The 19,042-nt window shown below is 31.6% G+C and overlaps 2 protein-coding genes across 2 annotated transcripts; one reads left to right on the forward strand and one right to left on the reverse strand.

The window, feature by feature from the left end:
• The first annotated feature begins 9,400 nt into the window (after positions 1–9,400).
• LOC111697706 (fatty acyl-CoA hydrolase precursor, medium chain) lies at positions 9,401–13,762 on the forward strand. The gene is made up of 5 exons (XM_023467798.1): positions 9,401–9,521; positions 9,786–9,873; positions 10,971–11,098; positions 11,318–12,815; positions 13,017–13,762. The coding sequence occupies exons 1-5, from the start codon at positions 9,443–9,445 to the stop codon at positions 13,384–13,386; spliced, it is 2,163 nt and encodes a 720-aa protein (XP_023323566.1). The 5' UTR covers positions 9,401–9,442; the 3' UTR covers positions 13,387–13,762.
• A 767-nt stretch (positions 13,763–14,529) lies between these two features.
• LOC111697707 (uncharacterized) lies at positions 14,530–17,789 on the reverse strand. Its single transcript, XM_023467799.1, has 4 exons — positions 17,625–17,789; positions 16,731–16,806; positions 15,615–15,695; positions 14,530–15,057 (listed from the first exon to the last, which is right to left on the reverse strand). The coding sequence occupies exons 1-4, from the start codon at positions 17,739–17,741 to the stop codon at positions 15,017–15,019; spliced, it is 315 nt and encodes a 104-aa protein (XP_023323567.1). The 5' UTR covers positions 17,742–17,789; the 3' UTR covers positions 14,530–15,016.
• Positions 17,790–19,042: the final 1,253 nt, after the last annotated feature.

The following is a 19,042-nucleotide window of genomic DNA, read 5'->3' on the forward strand; positions in this document are numbered from 1 at the left end:
AAAATTGTAATTTTTTTACACAGATATCCAATTGTGACACATGTGTCTAAATCCATTTTTTAAGGAATTTTTAAAAATATAATTTTTAGATCTGTAGCTTTAGTCACAAAAAAGTTAAGGGCCATTTTAGATTTTTTTTTTACACAGACCGGACTTTTTACCGCCCTGTACCCTACCCTATGCATAAAAACTTCCTTAAATAAATTAGTAAAAAAAAAATACTCTACAGATTGACCCCGAGAAGTAAAACGTATTCAATGACCTCTTCAAATGACAAGTTCATGATGTACAAGGGGTTGTACAATTTTCAGCTTTACAGTCTGCATGAACAATCTATTCTAATTTATCTAGGATTTAAGTACAATGTATATTCAAATACTATGTACATACATCTTACTGTTCAATGTTTGTATTCTCCTGGAGGTAAAATCTTGATGTTTACTTTGTTTTCTAAACTCAGTAAACATTAGATATATATTTAACATAGTTGTGTGTACCCTCTATACTTCCATGTGTGTACTCTATAAATATATTTTGTTCTTTCTAACTTCCATGTGTGTTGTGTACTCTATAAATATATTTTGTACTTCCTAACTTCCAATTGTGTCTCTATAAATATATTTTGTCCTTTCTAACTTCCAATTGTGTCTCTATAAATATATTTTGTCCTTTCTAACTTCCAATTGTGTCTCTATAAATATATTTTGTCCTTTCTAACTTCCATTTGTGTACTCCATACATATATTTTGTGATTTCTTACTTCCATGTTTGTACGCTATAAATATATTTTATCCTTTCTTACGTCCATGTGTGTACTCTATAAATAAATTTTATCCTTTTTTACTTCCTCGTGTGTACTCTGTAAATATTTTTATACTTTCTTACTTTCACGTGTGTAAATATAAATTGTCCATTATAACTTTCAAGAGTGTACTTTCTAGCCCTCATTATGTAATTCTACATATAGTTTGTACTTTCTTACTAAAACGTGTGTAGAAATTTCTAGCTTTCACTGCGTTTGACTGTCTATTTAGTTTTTTTTTCTTCAACTATTAACTCTCAAATTTCCATTTTATCCATTACAATTTAATAATGCTCGCTTGATCTAGCTTTGTTCGACCATGACTCTTAATATACTTTATTCTATATATGCATTGAATTTGCGATATTTTAATGCAGAAATTAATTTGCATTATACACATTGATCTCTCTTAAATGTACAATTTAAACAATTGAAATTTTTAAAAGCTCGATGAAGTACGCCAGGAAATGAACTTTTATGTTGAAGAATTAAATGATGGTGTAACCGTGCATGGCAACTACTAAAAGATCTAACCTTTCGTTAATCCTTTCAGTAAGCACTAATCCGCAACTCTAAAAGTTCAGACGGATTAGGCTAATCCCTTCTGAGATCGGAATTTGTGTGTTAATGCTTGATCCCTTCATTTTATTTACCCCTGCACGGTATGACCACCACGGGATATCAAAGAGGAATCAAATTCAAAATCTGTAGATCTGAGTAAGATGTAGATCAATGCTTGAACCCGAGATACACCTGTACACAACTCTGACTTTTCGATATCTCTTAAGGTCAATCTAAATAATATATACTACTTTTTAACCCTTGCAAATTCTACCTCCCCTCCTCTGCCCCCCTTCAGCCCTTATTGATATAGTGAAAATCAGAAAATTCTGGTATAGGAAAACGACTTTTAGACTTGAAAATTGGTGTGTTTGTTGATACAGTGAGAACCAGAAAACACCTGAATCTGAAAATGACTTTTAGATTTTATGACTATGAATAGTCCAATGAACATGAGACACGGCAATTGATCACTGATCAGTGTATACAATTACATTTCACTGCATAAGCGATTTAATAAGTCACTTATATAACTATTTTCTTTGTTACAATTTACATTAATATTGCTTTAATGTCGTCTTCCTATTCCACAGCTTTTTGGTCCTTTTCCCCTAACCTGATCAATTTTCCCCCTTGCTTTGTTTTATCAAGATTTTAATCTTCATAATATTCATACATCTTTTAATTCATCCGCAAAGTTAGCAAGCTTTTGTTAAAAATAGTTTTAAGTTTGAAGAAAAATCTCAGAGTACCCGACCAACCCTTGTATTCAAAACCTTTGTCAAGTTTTAATTGTTTCCTGCAGCTCTGCACCTTCGATAGAAGTTTCTTTTCAAAAGTTTTAATTTGTCAAATTTTATTTTAAACTCTGTCGAAACTATTTTTAAAATATATAAACTGAAAGATGTAAGTTATTTTAAATTTAGATTAGTTTGACATAAATATTGTTAATAAATAAGGGCCACCTAAACAGCTAGCCCCTGGAAATCAACTTTATTGGTTAATCTAGAAGTGGATAAAACTAATTCTTGCTGTTCATAAATTTGTAACTTAAAAGTATGGATGGGCATGTTTTTGAGGTACGTTTTTAAAATTCAAGGTTTTATGATTTTTCAAAACGATTAATAAAAACGTATTGATAAATCGTTTTAAAAAATTGTCGCATTACTTAATAAAATCAAACTGGTCGAGAATACCATTTCGCATTAAGTGATAAATAACTTAAAATCTTGTGGATTACTGTAAAAGTAAAAAAAAAAACCTAAAATGTGTAAAAACGGACCTCTAAGCGGACCTCTAAAGGGACCTCTATGACCTCTATACGATTCCTATCCCTTCTAAGTTCTAAGAAGTAGTGAAACAAGTAACAACAGTTAATTTACTGGGGGAAAATGAAGCGCAACAAGAAAACCAAACCAAATTAAACCCAATAACCGCCATTAATCAAAATCTAGTGAAAAATCGTATAAAAAGCAAACCTGGCTCGAATAACCACAAAGGAAATACTTCGAATGAATACAATTGTTTGAATAGTTCCTTTAGAATAGATTAGATTGGTTGAATAGTACCTTTAGGATAGATTAGATTGGTTGAACAGTTCCTTTAGGATAGATTAGATTGGTTTAATAGTACCTTTAGGATAGATTAGATAGATTGAAAAGTTCCTTTAGGATAGATTAGATCGGTTGAATAGTTCCTTTAGGATAGATTAGATTGGTTTAATAGTACCTTTAGGATAGATTAGATTGATTGAAAAGTTCCTTTAGGATAGATTAGATCGGTTGAATAGTTCCTTTAGGATAGATTAGATTGGTTTAATAGTACCTTTAGGATAGATTAGATTGGTTGAATAGTTCCTTTAGGATAGATTAGATTGGTTGAATAGTACCTTTAGGATAGATTAGATTGGTTGAATAGTACCTTTAGGATAGATTAGATTGGTTGAACAGTTCCTTTAGGATAGATTAGATTGGTTTAATAGTACCTTTAGGATAGATTAGATAGATTGAAAAGTTCCTTTAGGATAGATTAGATCGGTTGAATAGTTCCTTTAGGATAGATTAGATTGATTCCTTTAGGATAGATTAGATCGGTTGAATAGTTCCTTTAGGATAGATTAGATTGGTTTAATAGTACCTTTAGGATAGATTAGATTGGTTGAATAGTTCCTTTAGGATAGATTAAATTGGTTGAATAGTACCTTTAGGATAGATTAGATTGGTTGAATAGTACCTTTAGGATAGATTAAAATGGTTGAATAGTTCCTTTAGGATAGATTAGATTGGTGGAATAGTACCTTTAGGATAGATTAGATTGGTTGAATAATTCCTTTAGGATAGATTAGATTGGTGGAATAGTACCTTTAGAATAGATTAGATCGGTTGAATAGTTCCTTTAGGAAAGATTAGATTGGTTGAATAGTTTCTTTAGGGTAGATTAGATTGGTTGAATTGTACCTTTAGGATAGATTAGATTGGTTGAATAGTACCTTTAGGATAGATTAGATTGTTTGAATAGTTCCTTTAGGATAGATTAGATTGGTTGAATAGTTCCTTTAGGATAGATTAGATTGATTGAATAGTTCCTGTAGGATAGATTAGATTGGTTGAATAGTACCTTTAGGATAGATTAGATTGGTTGAATAGTTCCTTTAGGAAAGATTAGATTGGTGGAATAGTACCTTTAGAATAGATTAGATTGGTTGAATAGTTCCTTTGGGATAGATTAGATTGGTGGAATAGTTCCTTTCGGACAGATTAGATTGGTTGAATAGTACCTTTTGTTGAATTAGATTGGTTTAACAGTTCCTTTAGGATAGATTAGATTGATTGAATAGTTCCTTTAGGATAGATTAGATTGGTTGAATACTTCCTCTGGGATAGATTAGATTTTTGAATAGTTCCTTTAGGATAGATTAGATTGGTGGAATAGTACCTTTAAGAGAATCAGATTGGTTAAATAGTTCCTTTAGCATAAATTAGATTGGTTGAATAGTTCCTTTAGGAGAATTAGATTGGTTGAATAGTTCCTTTAGGATAGATTAGATTGATTGAATAGTTCCTGTAGGATAGATTAGATTGGTTGATTAGTTCCTTTAGGATAGATTAGATTGGTTGAATAGTTCCTTTAGGATAGATTAAATTGGTTCTCCGTGACAATGTTCGATTAATTCTGAAACATTTTCTCTCCTAAATCTAAGATTAACTCAATTGGTAGAAATTTGCCAAATTCTGCAATCATGAAACTAGTTTCATTTCTCTCTCTTCAATAATCCCCTCTTCCAAACACACCCTTTAAAGGGACTGTAACCGTTTTGTTTTAAAAACGACGAAGAAGAAAACTAAAAACGAAACGGTTGTTTTTAAAAACGATCGATTTTGAAAAAAGATTGTTTTTTTTTAATTTAAAAAACAAAGATGTCGTTTTTTAGTTTTATTTCTTCTTTTTGTTAATTAGCGAAGGTAGGTCTTTTTTTAATTTTGACGGTCGTTAACGACGACTCAAGACAAAATACATTTTTTGGTCAGAAAAACATTTAGGTAACTTCTAACGATAAAAAAAACATTTAAGACAACATTCATAAACCTTATCTTCCTGAAAAAAATTAAATTAACCGTCATAAAACTCAGATTCATTAGCGAATTTTTTTTTAAACAATCGAATAGTTTTAAAAAAACGAGAAACGAAACAAAAACTATAGTTTTTTCGATCGCTTCGATTAACAACCGGTCCTAATAGCGTATACATAAATTTGTATGACCTGCCCTCCAATCATAGAATGTCATGTGAACAGATAAACGTTGACCGTTGTGGATCTCTTTCAATGGAAGGTCACTTCATATTAAACGACAGTTTCTGTAAGGACAGATTTGAAGCCATTTAGAGCGATTTGGTATGAATTCCCCACTCTTAATTACGAAATTAAAAAAATCTTTGTTTGGCGACAAAAGTCGAATGACCGCTAAATAAGCGACAAAAAAATCGCTTATATTCAACAAAACATCACTTATTTGACTGCAAAAGTTGGATGACGGTCAAATAAGCGATATTTTTGAAATTCGTAATTTATAGTATAGACTTTCTAAATTTTGAAGAAGGGGGAAATGGAACATATACGCCAAACAGGAGAAAATGACATTATTTCAAGATTTGAAATAATCTTTTCTGAGCCAAAAAAATATATTAAATGTGGGTATGTTATTTCATTTAGCTTAGAGCTAACGAAACCTTGGGAAAGTTCTTCTCTCAATTGCTAAATCTCCTATTCTGAGAATGCGTAATTTCATCAAAATATTTGAACTTAATAAATCAACATTCTTGATTGCATTTATAGAATAATAAATCATATGATAACAGTTTATTAACAAACTATTATAATTGACCAATGAAAACCTTTTTTTTTTTTTTTAAGGGTGCAACTATGTTTTAAAAAGATACTATCCCGGGGGATCCAACAACGCTCCTGAACCGTTTCACTTTTCCAACTTTAAAGACAAAAACTTTTTACAAAATTTCGCTTAATTAATCTTTTTTTTCTCTACAAATGTGTATTTGGAAAAATTAAAGAAAAAAATGATTACGTAGGATTCTAATAAACGATATTCTTGCATAAAGGGACTGTCGGCGTAATGTAAATAATGCGCAAAATTCTTTTTAATTACAAGTAATGTGATAAATTTAGACAAATCCTTTTAAAATCAGAATTAAAAACAATTTTAATGTCATTGCCACACACTCTGATTTTCTATGCCATGTTGCAAACCAAATGTTATAGACCTTAGATATTTCAAACTTTGTATTAGATCAAATAATCAAAGTTTAAAATATTAGAAATATATAATAGAAAATTTGAGTTTGTGATGAATACGATTTAGGAAAATATATCCAAATATCATTGAAGAGTCATAAGTTTTTTGATAATTCTTTGGAAACTGCTTTTTATTTTTAATTCGAGGTAAATTAATAACCCTGAAATATGCAGGACAGCAATTGCTGGGGACATTAGTTTCAAAACTAACACTTGGCCCATTTCTAATACGGAGTGTTAGGGGCACAAATTGAATGACTGGGTTTTTAAGATCCCAGCCCATATTGAGAGTAAAATTTGATTATAAAAACTTAAATTCAACATTTTATTAAACATGACAAGGACAATTATTTCCAAACTATTTCCTGAAATCGAAATTATTAAAGGAGTTCTATTTATATTAAAACCCTTGATAGTTTTCAAAACAAGGTCAGGCTTTCCATTTTCGAATCCTGAATTTGAATCATTGATTTACAAAATAAATCACTGAAAATAAAAATGATCGATGAAGATAAATGAACTGCTTGCTGAATTATATCTGGAATCTATATTTCCACATTATGTAAGAGAATAAACCTGATTTCATTTCGCGCATTTCTAGTTAAATCTACATTGTAAGAAAAGAATGATATTGATATTTGATTTCTACATGCCGTAATGTTTTTTAATGATGAGAGAACAATGTTTTAATTTTATATTTTGTTTATATTTTACCTTATCAAAAATCTTGTTTTGTGACGTAAGTGCGTAAATACTTGAAAATTGACATTGATATGAATTCAAGTAATTGTCTCAAAACCAGAATATGTTTCAAAAACGTGACATCAGCTGAAATCCGGTCATTAGTTCAAAATAGGGATATGTTCAAAAATGAAAACAAGAATCATCAAAAACTAATTCTCACGCCTTATTTTTTGTTTAACGTTGACATTTCTCGTTTTAATAAATAGTTTCGGCCATTTTCAATAAATGTATGGTGTAGTTTTGCTCGGGTTGGATTTAAAGAAATACGCTTGAAAATGATAACTTTGCAGATTTGGACCATTTCCAACACTCAGTGTTAGAAATGCCGAGTGTTAGTTTTGGAACTACTTTCCCGGAATATATAAACTCGTTGTTCTGCGGCATTTCATCTTAAATATGTTGAGAATACGACATTATGAAAACATCTTGCTTGTAGGTTGGTTCATATATCTGGGATTTTTTATCAAGAAGAGAAAATGGTGTATACCATGCATATTTCTACAGTTCTTGTATCTTAATCTCCTTTTTTAGTCTTGTAAGTAAATTGACGGAAATTTTAAGAAATCTATCCAGATTCAACTCTATCAAATAACAACGAAAACTTTCAAATATTTTATATATTCGTAAACTTTGAAGAAAAGAAGAGAAAAGAAGGCAGACCATATTCACAAGATCATAAGAAAGTATTTAATATTTATGTATTTGGCAAAGAAAAGAGGAAATATAGTATTTCTGAAAATTTGGAAGTCAGCTTCAGGGTTAACCAAAAATATTCAAATTTAATGACAACCGGAGAAACTTTGGGTTTAGTCTTTATAAAGTATTTTTTTAAAAGGTGTTTATCATGTGTAAATTAATTAGCGAAAAAAAACAATAATTAAACACTGAGGAGAACCTTAGGAGAGCTAGGTATGAAAATTTACCATAAATTTCCCGTGCAATCGTCTCTGAAGTCTCTACCTTTGTGGGTAACCCTGTAATAACAAGTTTGGGGCTCAAGCTCTGTAAAATATACTATTTATATAATAAAGCTCTTAGCTCATATATATATATATATAAATATATATTATATATATGAAGAAATATCAACAATTCTATTAAAAATTTGTTAAGTATATAAGTAATGTATCGATATCGATTTTATTCTCCAAAACAATTTTTTGTTTCAAAATTTGACCTTTTTCCAAAGTGTTTAAAAAATTTTACGGGCAACGCCGGGCACTTCAGCTAGTTTTTTATGTTACTTTTCAACTTATTAACCTTGTTAAAATATTCAAAAAAAGGTAAATTCGTAAATCTTCAAGCAATAAAATAATCAAACATGAAGTATTTAGTTAAATAAAAAAATCTAAACTTATACGCAAAAAATCAACAAAAATAGCATTTTGTTTTTCAATTAATGCCAAATATAAAGCTTGTAAAAAAAAACCTATATGCTAAATATAAAGAAAAAATATTTTTTTTGATTTTTCGTTTTTTATTTCTATCAAAGATTGAAATTAGTTTAAAGGTTTAAAATTCTATATCATTTTCAAATAATCTAAAAGATATGTAATTCTTTCTTTCTATAATCACTTCTGCCATCGGCGGAAAGGTTGCTAGGTTGTTTCTGCATAATTCTTAGTCAAGAATGATATTTAAAATTTTTTTTCATTGATATACTTTTGCTTTTTTTTCATTACATAAATTTATTTATGCTTCTTCATGTTCGTTTATTTTCCTATTTGTCTAATCAACAGAGAACATTTTAAAAATGCGCAAAATTCACTGTATAAGTGCAACGCCCTTTACGGAGAAAATGGATTCCTAGCTTGGGAATCCAGCTTTGGAAGGAAACTATTTTTTTCATATAAAAAGGTAAGCTACTAAACTTGAAGTTCTTAAAAAAAGCTAAAAACATTCCCGTGGTTCTCCAAGTTCCCCAATTAAAACTTGATTCAAATATTTCAGAAATGTATAGGAAATGGATTACAATTCTTTATATATATTATTGATAGCTCTCAGAACCATATTTGAGCGGTAACATAATTCTAATATAGGCGAACAAGCACTTTAATAGCTTAGAAGAAATATTGTTGGTTGGTGCTTGTATGTACAGACGACGTGAATCTATTAAAATAAGACGAATCCACAATGAAACTAAGTTTGAATATAGTCTTATAATGGNAAGCCTATACCCCTTTCATTTTTCGCGAACACTCCCTTTAAATATAATCTTTTAATGGTTTACTAAATTATTTGGTACAATTAAATATAAATAAGCAATTGTCGGGGAAGAAAAGAGACTGAATAAATTTCATACAGTCGTCTTTGTATACTCATCCACTGTGGGTAACCCTGTATAAATATATATATGTACATTACAGATTAAAATAGAAATGACCCTGCTTTACCATTTACGTGGGCAAATTAGTATTTACGATGTTGATAAGAGGAAATTATGTTGTAAATGTTAAAATTAATTGTTTAATTCCTTGAATCCGTCAGTGGGTATATAGGAACTCCTTGGTGTAGTTCTTTAAAACAAAATGTCTCCTCTAGAAATTGTTTTCTCAATTCTTTTAGTTTCCGGGGTAGCTCATTCACAAAATATTAGCTTTACCCTAGGTAATAACATTTAAAATTAAAGATATTTTTTTTCTGTGACCGAAGTTAACGAATTAGAGAGGCCACTGAACTACCTAATAAAGATTTAAATTCTGAACTAACCTCCTCACGAGTCTTTAGTTTTGAATCAGTGTTTCATGATTTAAACCAGCGGTAGGTATAGTTCAATGACCTAGCTCAATTTCATTAAATTTGGTCCTAGGAAAGGTTTGAAGTTTAAAATATTTCTTTTTAAACAGAGTAATAGTTTGAAATCCTTTTTAGGCAATCTTGGCGAAATAACTGGAAAAACTGTTCAAACCAAAGTGTACCCTACAGCACCTTATAGCGGACGAGATTATTACACGTTTAGGTAAAACACATTTTTTTTACTTCAAACTCTTCCCAAATCTCAATTATATTTAACCAAAAGGTCACCATTTTTACCCTTGTAATTATCTCAAGGGATAAACATTCTTTGTTATTAAAATACTATTTTTATTTTAATATTAAATTAGAAAATATTAAAACTATGTTAAATTTAAGGTTTTTTTTAGTTATGTATTATTTTAAACAACAATCCACCGTTAAACAAAACTTAAAAGCTAGAAATGTGCATTTAATGGTTTGCTTTTATCAGAGGGGGGGGGGAGGCTGCAGGTACATGGTGTCCCAAAAAACATGGGAATTAAGTGATGACTTTTATATCGTCTTAGTGGTCAATGTGGCATTTTTTCATTAACACAATAATTGCAGTATTCAAATCTAATATCGAAAACGCTGCAGGTCTTGAGATCTTCCAAGGGAGGTCTACCATTTTTGTATTTTCAAAATTGACGGAGATATTGCAAAATTGTACAAATTTCAATTTATCTAATAAATCAAAATAACCTTATTATCAATTTTTGAGACACGAGAAAGGAAGACCAATTTATGAAAAGCACGTACAGCCTCATTTTTATACTTTCTTTCCCATGTATTAATAATCAGAAATCAAAGACGACTTTCATGTCGTCTCTCAATTCCCATGTTTTTTGGGACACCCTGTATTTAAAGGGACTGTACGCATATTTTCAAGTGACCCTTTGCATATGCTAAGATGGAAATATCCGATTCACGACAGAACCCTCGAAACCTTAATTCAGTCAAAAATGTAAACGATAGCCTCATTTTTCTGACTCGGAAAGTGTTTATTTCAGTGGATTTCTCCATTGTTTCTTATAAGCATAAACTACGCAAGTCACTTTTCCAGAGAAACCATGAATGATTATAAACAGCTGAAAGAAACAGAATTGTATAACTAAAGCGTACTTGTTCAGACAAAGCTTTTAAGGGTAACGTTGTAATACGGGCATAGCCATCATTGCATAGAGGGTCAGTTGAAATTACGCTTACTGTCCCTTTTAGTAGAAAAAATGTTCCAAAAATTTATTTTATTCATCATTTATTACATCAATGGTTTTTTTTCAGGAATATTCCATATGCACATCCATTGATAGACAAGGATAGATTTAAGCAATCAAGGATAAAGAATGACACCAAGCTTAGTGGTGAGGGAGCCTATGATGCTACTAAAGATGGACCTCTCTGTCTTCAAGGAATATTATTCTTAAAATAGATAAATCAAAAGATCATTGATATGACAGCAATCAGGAAGAGCAATGAAGACAGTTTTTTAAAAACTTTTTTATTTTTGTTGGTAACTTTCAGTCTGCATATGCAGAATCAAAGTAAGAAATCAGCAAAAAGTCCAATTTTTATCAGAAACTGGATTGATCTAACTTCTAAGCATGAAAAAAATAAGAATGATGGTTTAGGCCAGATTACACCAGACTCAATAGATAATCTAACCAATACTGTACTTAAAGTCCTAATCGCTGAAACTCTGTGCAATATGCCTGGTAGTATTCCTTTATGCTTTGAACCTGATGACCCTTTCCTTGTCAGTATTTTACAGATTTTTGAACTTATACTTGAAGTTGAATCTGGAATGATGGCCCCGGATAAAACAGTTGGCCAACTTCTTTACGACTGGTTAGACATCAGTTTAGCTGTATCTGAAGACTGTCTTCAACTCTCCGTCTCCACACCTTGGAAACCTGATGGAACAGAAAAGAAAGATCTCCCAATAATGTTCTTTATCCATGGTGGTGGATTCTATGCAGGAACACACATCAAAATGAGTTCCGAAAGATTTGGATCCTGGGAGGACGTAATTGTTGTTGGAATAAACTATAGACTTGGCCCACTAGGTTTCCTTTGCCTAGATACAGATGAAGCTGCCGGTAACATGGGGATGCTTGATATGGTGGTTGCACTAGAATGGGTGCATCAGTACATTGGTTATTTTGGAGGAAACGCATCAAGAATTACAATATTTGGAGAGTCCGCAGGTAGCGCTGCTATAAACCACCTTTTGCTTTCCAAAGAGACCAATGGACTGTTTTCTCAGGGGATAGGCCAGTCAGGTTCTGCCTTGGCAGCTTGGGCATTTGATGAATTTCCTGAAAAACATGCAAAAGAGATTGCTAGTTTGGCAGGATGTAATCAAGAAAATCTTGATGAGTTGGTAAACTGTTTAAGGGGTTTGCCTGCAGAAGATGTTTCTATAGCCTTTGCAATCTATAAATCGTTAGAACGAGAAAATGCAGATTTAGGCTTTGGAGGTTCCATCCCCTGTTCACAAACCAAGGGGGCCAGAAAGTTCTACGATGCAGCTTTTGATGAAACCCCAGCTTCACTTATGTTTGATGGAAACTATAATCATGTTCCTCTAATGTTCGGAGCAAACAGCTATGAAGGTTCCTACGTGTATGCTGAAATGTTTAATTCCTACCTAGCTCCAAACAACCTGACCGAGGATGAGCATTTTCTTACTTATGACTTTATCCCTACATTACTTGGAACAGTGGGGGTTGACAACTCCTATGCTATCGAAGAAATGATCAGAGATGAGTACTTTGAAGAATGGCAGCTTGGAAATTTAACAAGCATGAGGCCAGGGGTAATAGATCTATTCAGCGTATTCTTTCTCAAAGCTTCTTCATATAAAACAATCCAAGAGAACTCAGAATATGCAGACTCTTTCTGGTATTCATTTGATTATATTGCTGATCAAAAATCCGTGTTTCATCTCCTTTTTCTGAATAACAAGGCAGAAGTCACAGAACCAGGAGCATGCCATGCTGAGGAGCTTCTGTACATGTTTGATGTTGAGCTTCCTTTAGTGCTATGTGATCTAGCCCCCTTCATGGCAGATGTTATACCATGCATAGGTCAACTAGAACAGTGTGTTGAAGATGATTCAGATTTTAGGTAAGTCCTTAATTAATACAACTTTGAATTACGAAATAAAAAAAATACTTTTTTGAAAGTAAAAGTTGGATGGCTGCTTATTAAGGAACAAAAATAAACTGTTCCCTGTCATAAGCGATTTTTTTATTTTGTAATTTAGTGTGAAGTAACTTTGATTGTTAAAAACTAAGATATTTAATTTGTTAATTTTTTTTCTTTCAGGAAAAGATGGCATTACTGTGTTAAAGGAGAACTAACAGAAGAGGAGCTTGAAGTTTCGTCTACTATTGTTCAAATGTGGACAAACTTTGCAGTTAGGGGTTCTCCAGGGTTCAATTTGGAGCCCTGGTCTTTAGCATCACCCAATTATATAAGTATTGGACAGAATGTAAGTCTAAAGAAGGACTATACCAAGGAATATCATGTTGCACAGAATGATTTCTTGAATTCAATTGCAACAACAGTGCCAACAACAACTACTACAACTACAACTACAACTACAACTACAACTACAACTACATCAACTAGCTCTAGATCTTTCATATCTGTAACAGTGTTTTTAATTGTTACAGGCAATTTTATATTTTCTTGATTTGAATTTATTTTAAAAATTATTTAAATCGTTTGGAATGACAGCACATAGTTCTTTGTGATAAGTATTATTGTATTAATCAAATTTCTTATTTGTTAAAATTTATAGGAAATATTTTCTTAACCCATGTGCTAATATTATGAAAAATTTAAATACATTAAACAGAAAAATTTGGTTATTGTGAAGAGCTAGACCAACTTTATACATAGCAAGTTGTACAGTAATTGTGTCTAAATGGATAATTTGATGGATAACACCCATTTAAATCATTTTATCATTTGTCGCCTATAGTGAACAAACATTCAAACATAACAAACATTTTAATATTTGGACACTTCTATTTTATTAATGTTAAAAATTACATATTTTAAAAATAGTTTCAGTTTCTCAAATTTATTAACTTTTGATGCGGATAGTGATAGCCACAGGGACCCACTGCACATATTTTTCATTAAAGGGATTAACTCCAAAAATCGGGAAAAGTTTACTATTCCTAGGGCAGCACATGAGTAATGCAATATCTTAGTTAAAGCCAAACGGAAATATGTTGTCTGAGTGCTTAAGTCACAGTTAAAGATTGAAAGTTAAAAGCAAGAATAACAAACCAAATTACATTTAGGAAATATCAGTACAAATCTAAAAACTGTAGGAATCAATAATTTTATTAAAAATAAATAAATTTGTATTTTGCTTTTAAAATGATTACATAGAATACAAATCTATATATGTACTTTGCTTATTTGTTTGTTTGTAGTCGATAATTGTCTAAACCCCTGTAATGATCGGGCCCGATATTGCTTGGAACCTTACAGGTTTATGGATGTTCAGAATTACACAAAGTTGCCTCCAAAATGATTTGTATTTTCGTAAAATTTAAATCAGCAAAACTTTTTATTTTTGTTTTTCGAAGAGAAAATGCGAAAAGAATTAAAAATTTAAATAGAAGATGGGCTCAAAAAGCCTAGTATACACAAGGGTGTAGTGCAAGGAAAGTTTATTGCGATCGTGTATACTCTGCGCACACATTGAAACCAGTTCTCTTTGGGCGGAATTTGTAAACAAGAATAGATGCATCAGTGTTTGTTTAGTATTCGAGGAGGTTAAAAACATTAAATTTTGATAATTTTGATAATTCACATAATAGTTTCCTATGACCAGAATATTTCATTGATTTTTTTATGTGAAAGATGGATCCCATGTCAAGCTTTGACATCTGTCTGTGTTTACATTAAACCTTCCAGAGAGATTACACCGCAGTACAAAAGATGTGTACACTTCTGAAATAACTTTCCTTGCCTTACATCCTTGAGTATACATATAACATTTCTAGATTTAGTTGGTTTAATGGTAATTTTCCAGAAACGTTAATACAGGTTTACCCACTAAGGATGAGACGGTAAAGAAGTCCCAAGCTCTAAAAATATGACGATTTGAACCTTTATTTTTGGTTACTGCATTCAATTGAGTAATTTGATGGCAAACTAAATGGTCAAGCACAGAAATATGCCAGTTTGGACTACAAGGAACCCTGAATGCAAGAAAACGGACTAAAGAAATGTCTCTGAAGTCTGATCCTGTGTGGATACCTGAATTTTAATAATATATTTGAAACATTAAATATGGAATTTTTCTATTGAGATCTTGATCCAACAATTCTGCGTCGAAGAGGGCCTGAAAATGAAATTATATAATACAAATTTTTGTAATTTTTAGTGATATTTAATGGAATTGTCAACGTAATTTCTAGTGAGTCTAATTTCTAAGAGATACATTCCAGATTTACTTAACAAGTTGTAATTCCGTTAAATTGCCTTCCTTTTCACTGCAGCACAAATCCGCAATTCACTTTAGTGGGTGCCGTTGTTAATTGGTCAATCAATTTTTCGCCGCTATTTAAAAAATTATTTTTTAAATTATATTTTCCACTTTTAATATTTACTTGCATGGGAACCCAGATATCTATCTCTCGTTTAAAGTCGATCTAATTGATTTAGAATATTTAAACCAAGCTAAGAACACGATCCAGGTTATCTACCGTGTTCCCCAATATCAAAATATGATCAGACACAAATAGTTCAATTAGAATGAAACACGGCAATTGTGCACTGCACACAAAACACAGACCCATTTCACTTAATATGTTAATTTTCGTGTTACTAGTTTAATCATTTGCTTTCAAATACAAAACTATGCTCAAATGTCGTCTTCATTTTTTGAGCATTACAAACCTTTGGAGTTAGAGTGAGAGAGTTGATGAGTATGAGGATGGATAATTTTCAGAATAGGTCGTCTGGACAACATGGGGTCCCCTGAAGTTTATCATTATCATCATCATCATCATCATCATTATTCTTAATAATAACTTTTTCTATCATTATTATTATTGTTATTGACATCATAATCAACATTTGTTTCTATTTCCTGACCTACACATATCAAAATTGTATGCTCTTTTAAGTTTCCTTTTGATACACTTTGCAAAATCCTGACACTTACAAAAGATTAAAAAATTGAACAATTTTTCATCAACGATCAATTGTTTTGTTTTGCTTAGACTGATATTTTCTGCCAGAGCCAAAATTTTCCATTATTTTAAAAAGACAACTTTTGAGGAAATATTTTTTAGATTTTGCTGAAGCCTCCTGAAAGTTAAAGATGTTTCAATGCTTCAAACGTGTAAAAGATTTCAGAGCCTGGACTGTATCAAGAGCCTGGACTGTATCAAGAGCCTGGACTGTATCAAGAGCCTGGACTGTATCAAGAGCCTGGACTGTATCACTTTTTTTAAAGTTTTGGTTTTTACATTCATGGTCAAATCGCAAAAAGGTCCGATCATGACTATTTTGATGCTGGGGAATTTAACTTAAAATCAATATATTTAAAATGTTTCAGGTCTTCATTTATTATAGTCTCATCCTTTGTGGGTAACCCTGCAGTACAAGAAGATGGCAGATGGATAAATTTTATGTCTTTTATTCATGATTATGCGAAAACTTTTATACGGACCAGGGTCTCAAAATATCACAAAATATTGTACATATATCATTACAGTTATACATTACACATTATCTGTGCACAATGAAAGATTGAAGTTTGAAGCAGAATATTTGGTCCCTTCCGCATATAAGCTGTAACTTTTCTTTGTTAAGTTTTAGACTGTGGCGAAAAAAATAAAAGATCTAGACAAAATTCCATTGCAAAGAATAAAATATTTCAAATATGAAGTTTTCCGATAAATAAACGACTAGAAAATAATAGATTATTTATCTTAATTCAACTCAATTTCAAATTGTTTTTAAAAATCGCCCCCCCCCCCTTGAGAAAAACCTCTAGTTGCGACTTACCCTTCCTATGAGGATGATGAAGATGAGTGTAGGGAGGTGCATGACGGAGATCGTCAGGATACAGATCTACTCCCACCTAGAGTACGTATAGATGTATTATGATACCAAAACCCACGATTTTAAAGTTTAGACTTAGGTTTTAATTATTTAGACCCAAATTTAAGGCTTCATCTCAGACCCAAATCATGAATCAGATAACAAATGACACGACATCTTGTGTCGCGTGATCCATTTCTTCAATCCTATTCATGACTAATTTCTAGAGTTGTTCCTGTGAGCCAGAACGTCCAAAGCTCTTCGTTCAAACCTGGCTTAATGGTGAGTTTCGGAATTTTTCGACACTTTTAGTCTAGGGTTTCCAACGCCGCAATTGGAATTTTCTTGCGCGCAATTGCGAGTCCTGTAAGCTCCTCACAATTCCGCACAATTGCGCGCAACGGAATTTCGATTGGAAACCCTTGAGCCAACGCATAGGAAATATATGTTAAAAATAGAAATGCGTCGCCCTATCTAAACAAATATTATACTAGCTTGCGGAACACAGCTATGCCTGGAAACTAAACTACCTCTACAAAAGCCATAACAACCAACCTAGGTTGTTTTAAACATTTCCTAGAACATAAATCAATGACTATAGGTTGTAATATCTGAATAATTTGTTTGAAATTGAATTGATATTTTTACGGTCTAAGTCGTATGTTCCAACTTCCTCAATTTGTATGGGCGCTACGCTCTTCGGTATGAGACGTCTTTATTAATTTTCTCCTTATAGACGCAACAGATAGAAGTAAGATTAGTGGCGATCAAAAGCGCTTTTTTATCGCATTAAGCCTATACCCCCTTTCATTTTTCGCGAACACTCCCTTTAAAAATGAGTCGAGGGAACTACCCTACCTTCCTAAGATGAAGAACAGTTGGTGGTTTAGAAGACTCCTCCTCCCCCCAGAATACAAAACTGTGCACGCATGAGCAGAGAATGAGAAGCGAGTAAACTCGGAGAGATGTTAACATTATGAGGTTTGTATAGTAACTGTTGGTAGAACGGAATAGGGTTATTAACCCTTTATGTCATGGGATTTCTAGTTCCCCCCCCCCTAAAATTTAAACCTGGCAATAACGTAAACAACCATGCCCCCCCCCCTCCTCCACATATTTTGTTATACCTTAATTGCTTCACAAATTTTCAGAGCCGCAACTAGGGGGGACAAACTTTTAAATTCAAAAAAGAAATTACGAGAAAAAATGTCACGATTCTGCATAAGAAAGACTCAAATTAGGTCATTTTATGAAGAATTTGTTTTAACAAAATTATTGCTTTTATCCCTGAAAATGCTCCCAATTACGATAAAAAGCACGCTGTGCTAAAAATTTTATCTATTTTGTTTTAAGTAATTAATTTGGGACATTTAAGGTATTTTGGAATTATTTAAACTTTTATTTCTAATGTTAAAGATTTGAAAATTGGGTTGTTAAAATCTTCCCCAAAACTTATAGATTATCTTCCGTTCATTAAAATAAAGACCAACGCAGAATTTTATTTTCCAAAATGGAATAATTTCATAAACGAAAAGTTAGTCGACATTATGCCACAAAACGAATTTAACCCATCTCTGACTTCCACATACAGGGTTATACACAAAATATGAGACTGTAATAGACGACCAAAAACCTTGAAATATGACATATCATGGTAAAATTTTGTTCTGCTATATCGATAGTCTTTTAATGCTTTATTTACAAGTTACAAGTTTTGGTTGCAGGGAATAATAAACATAGGGAAAAGGACGATAACATTTCTGTACAGTCGTCTTTCAAGAGTCATCCTTTTTCTGCATTGTATCTTTCTCTATTTCTGGAACCATTTATTTTTATTAGAACATATTTACAAATACATTATTACAAATTATACAATTTCTTTGAACAAGAAAACGACGCGAATTCAGACATGTTTAACATAAAAGTGGAAAATAAAAAATAAATAAAATGTGAAGCACTTAAGTTTAATGTTTTAAAAGGAGTGTTCTGGAAAAATGAAAATGGATACAAGAATAAAATATAATATATCGACTGGTATAATTTTTTATCATTGGATATTTCAGTAAAAAATCTTAATTTGTTAACTATTAACAAATTGAAATCATTCGTTAAATAATTGAATTATGTTATGCATAAATAGTGTGCCATTTTTGAGGATTTTTAATGATTAATATTTAGAAGATTAACATGAATATGAACACCTTGAACTTATTCTGTAATACAGTTTCATAATGACGTAATATCACATCATTTAATAAATTACTAATTAATATTTT

This window comes from Eurytemora carolleeae, unplaced genomic scaffold, assembly GCF_000591075.1.
Source record: "Eurytemora carolleeae unplaced genomic scaffold, Eaff_2.0 scaffold4, whole genome shotgun sequence".
NCBI lineage: Eukaryota > Metazoa > Arthropoda > Copepoda > Calanoida > Temoridae > Eurytemora > Eurytemora carolleeae.

Excerpts from the sequence above, each read along its gene's own strand:
- LOC111697706 (XM_023467798.1), top strand. The coding sequence starts at position 9,443 with ATGTCTCCTCTAGAAATTGTTTTCTCAATTCTTTTAGTTTCCGGGGTA. Across the intron at positions 9,522-9,785 it reads AAATATTAGCTTTACCCTAG|GCAATCTTGGCGAAATAACT; the intron begins GTAATAACATTT and ends AATCCTTTTTAG. Across the intron at positions 12,816-13,016 it reads GAAGATGATTCAGATTTTAG|GAAAAGATGGCATTACTGTG; the intron begins GTAAGTCCTTAA and ends TTTTTCTTTCAG.
- LOC111697707 (XM_023467799.1), bottom strand. The coding sequence starts at position 17,741 with ATGTTAACATCTCTCCGAGTTTACTCGCTTCTCATTCTCTGCTCATGC. Across the intron at positions 16,807-17,624 it reads CTGTTCTTCATCTTAGGAAG|GTGGGAGTAGATCTGTATCC; the intron begins GTAGGGTAGTTC and ends TACGTACTCTAG. Across the intron at positions 15,058-15,614 it reads CTCTCACTCTAACTCCAAAG|GCCCTCTTCGACGCAGAATT; the intron begins GTTTGTAATGCT and ends TTTCATTTTCAG.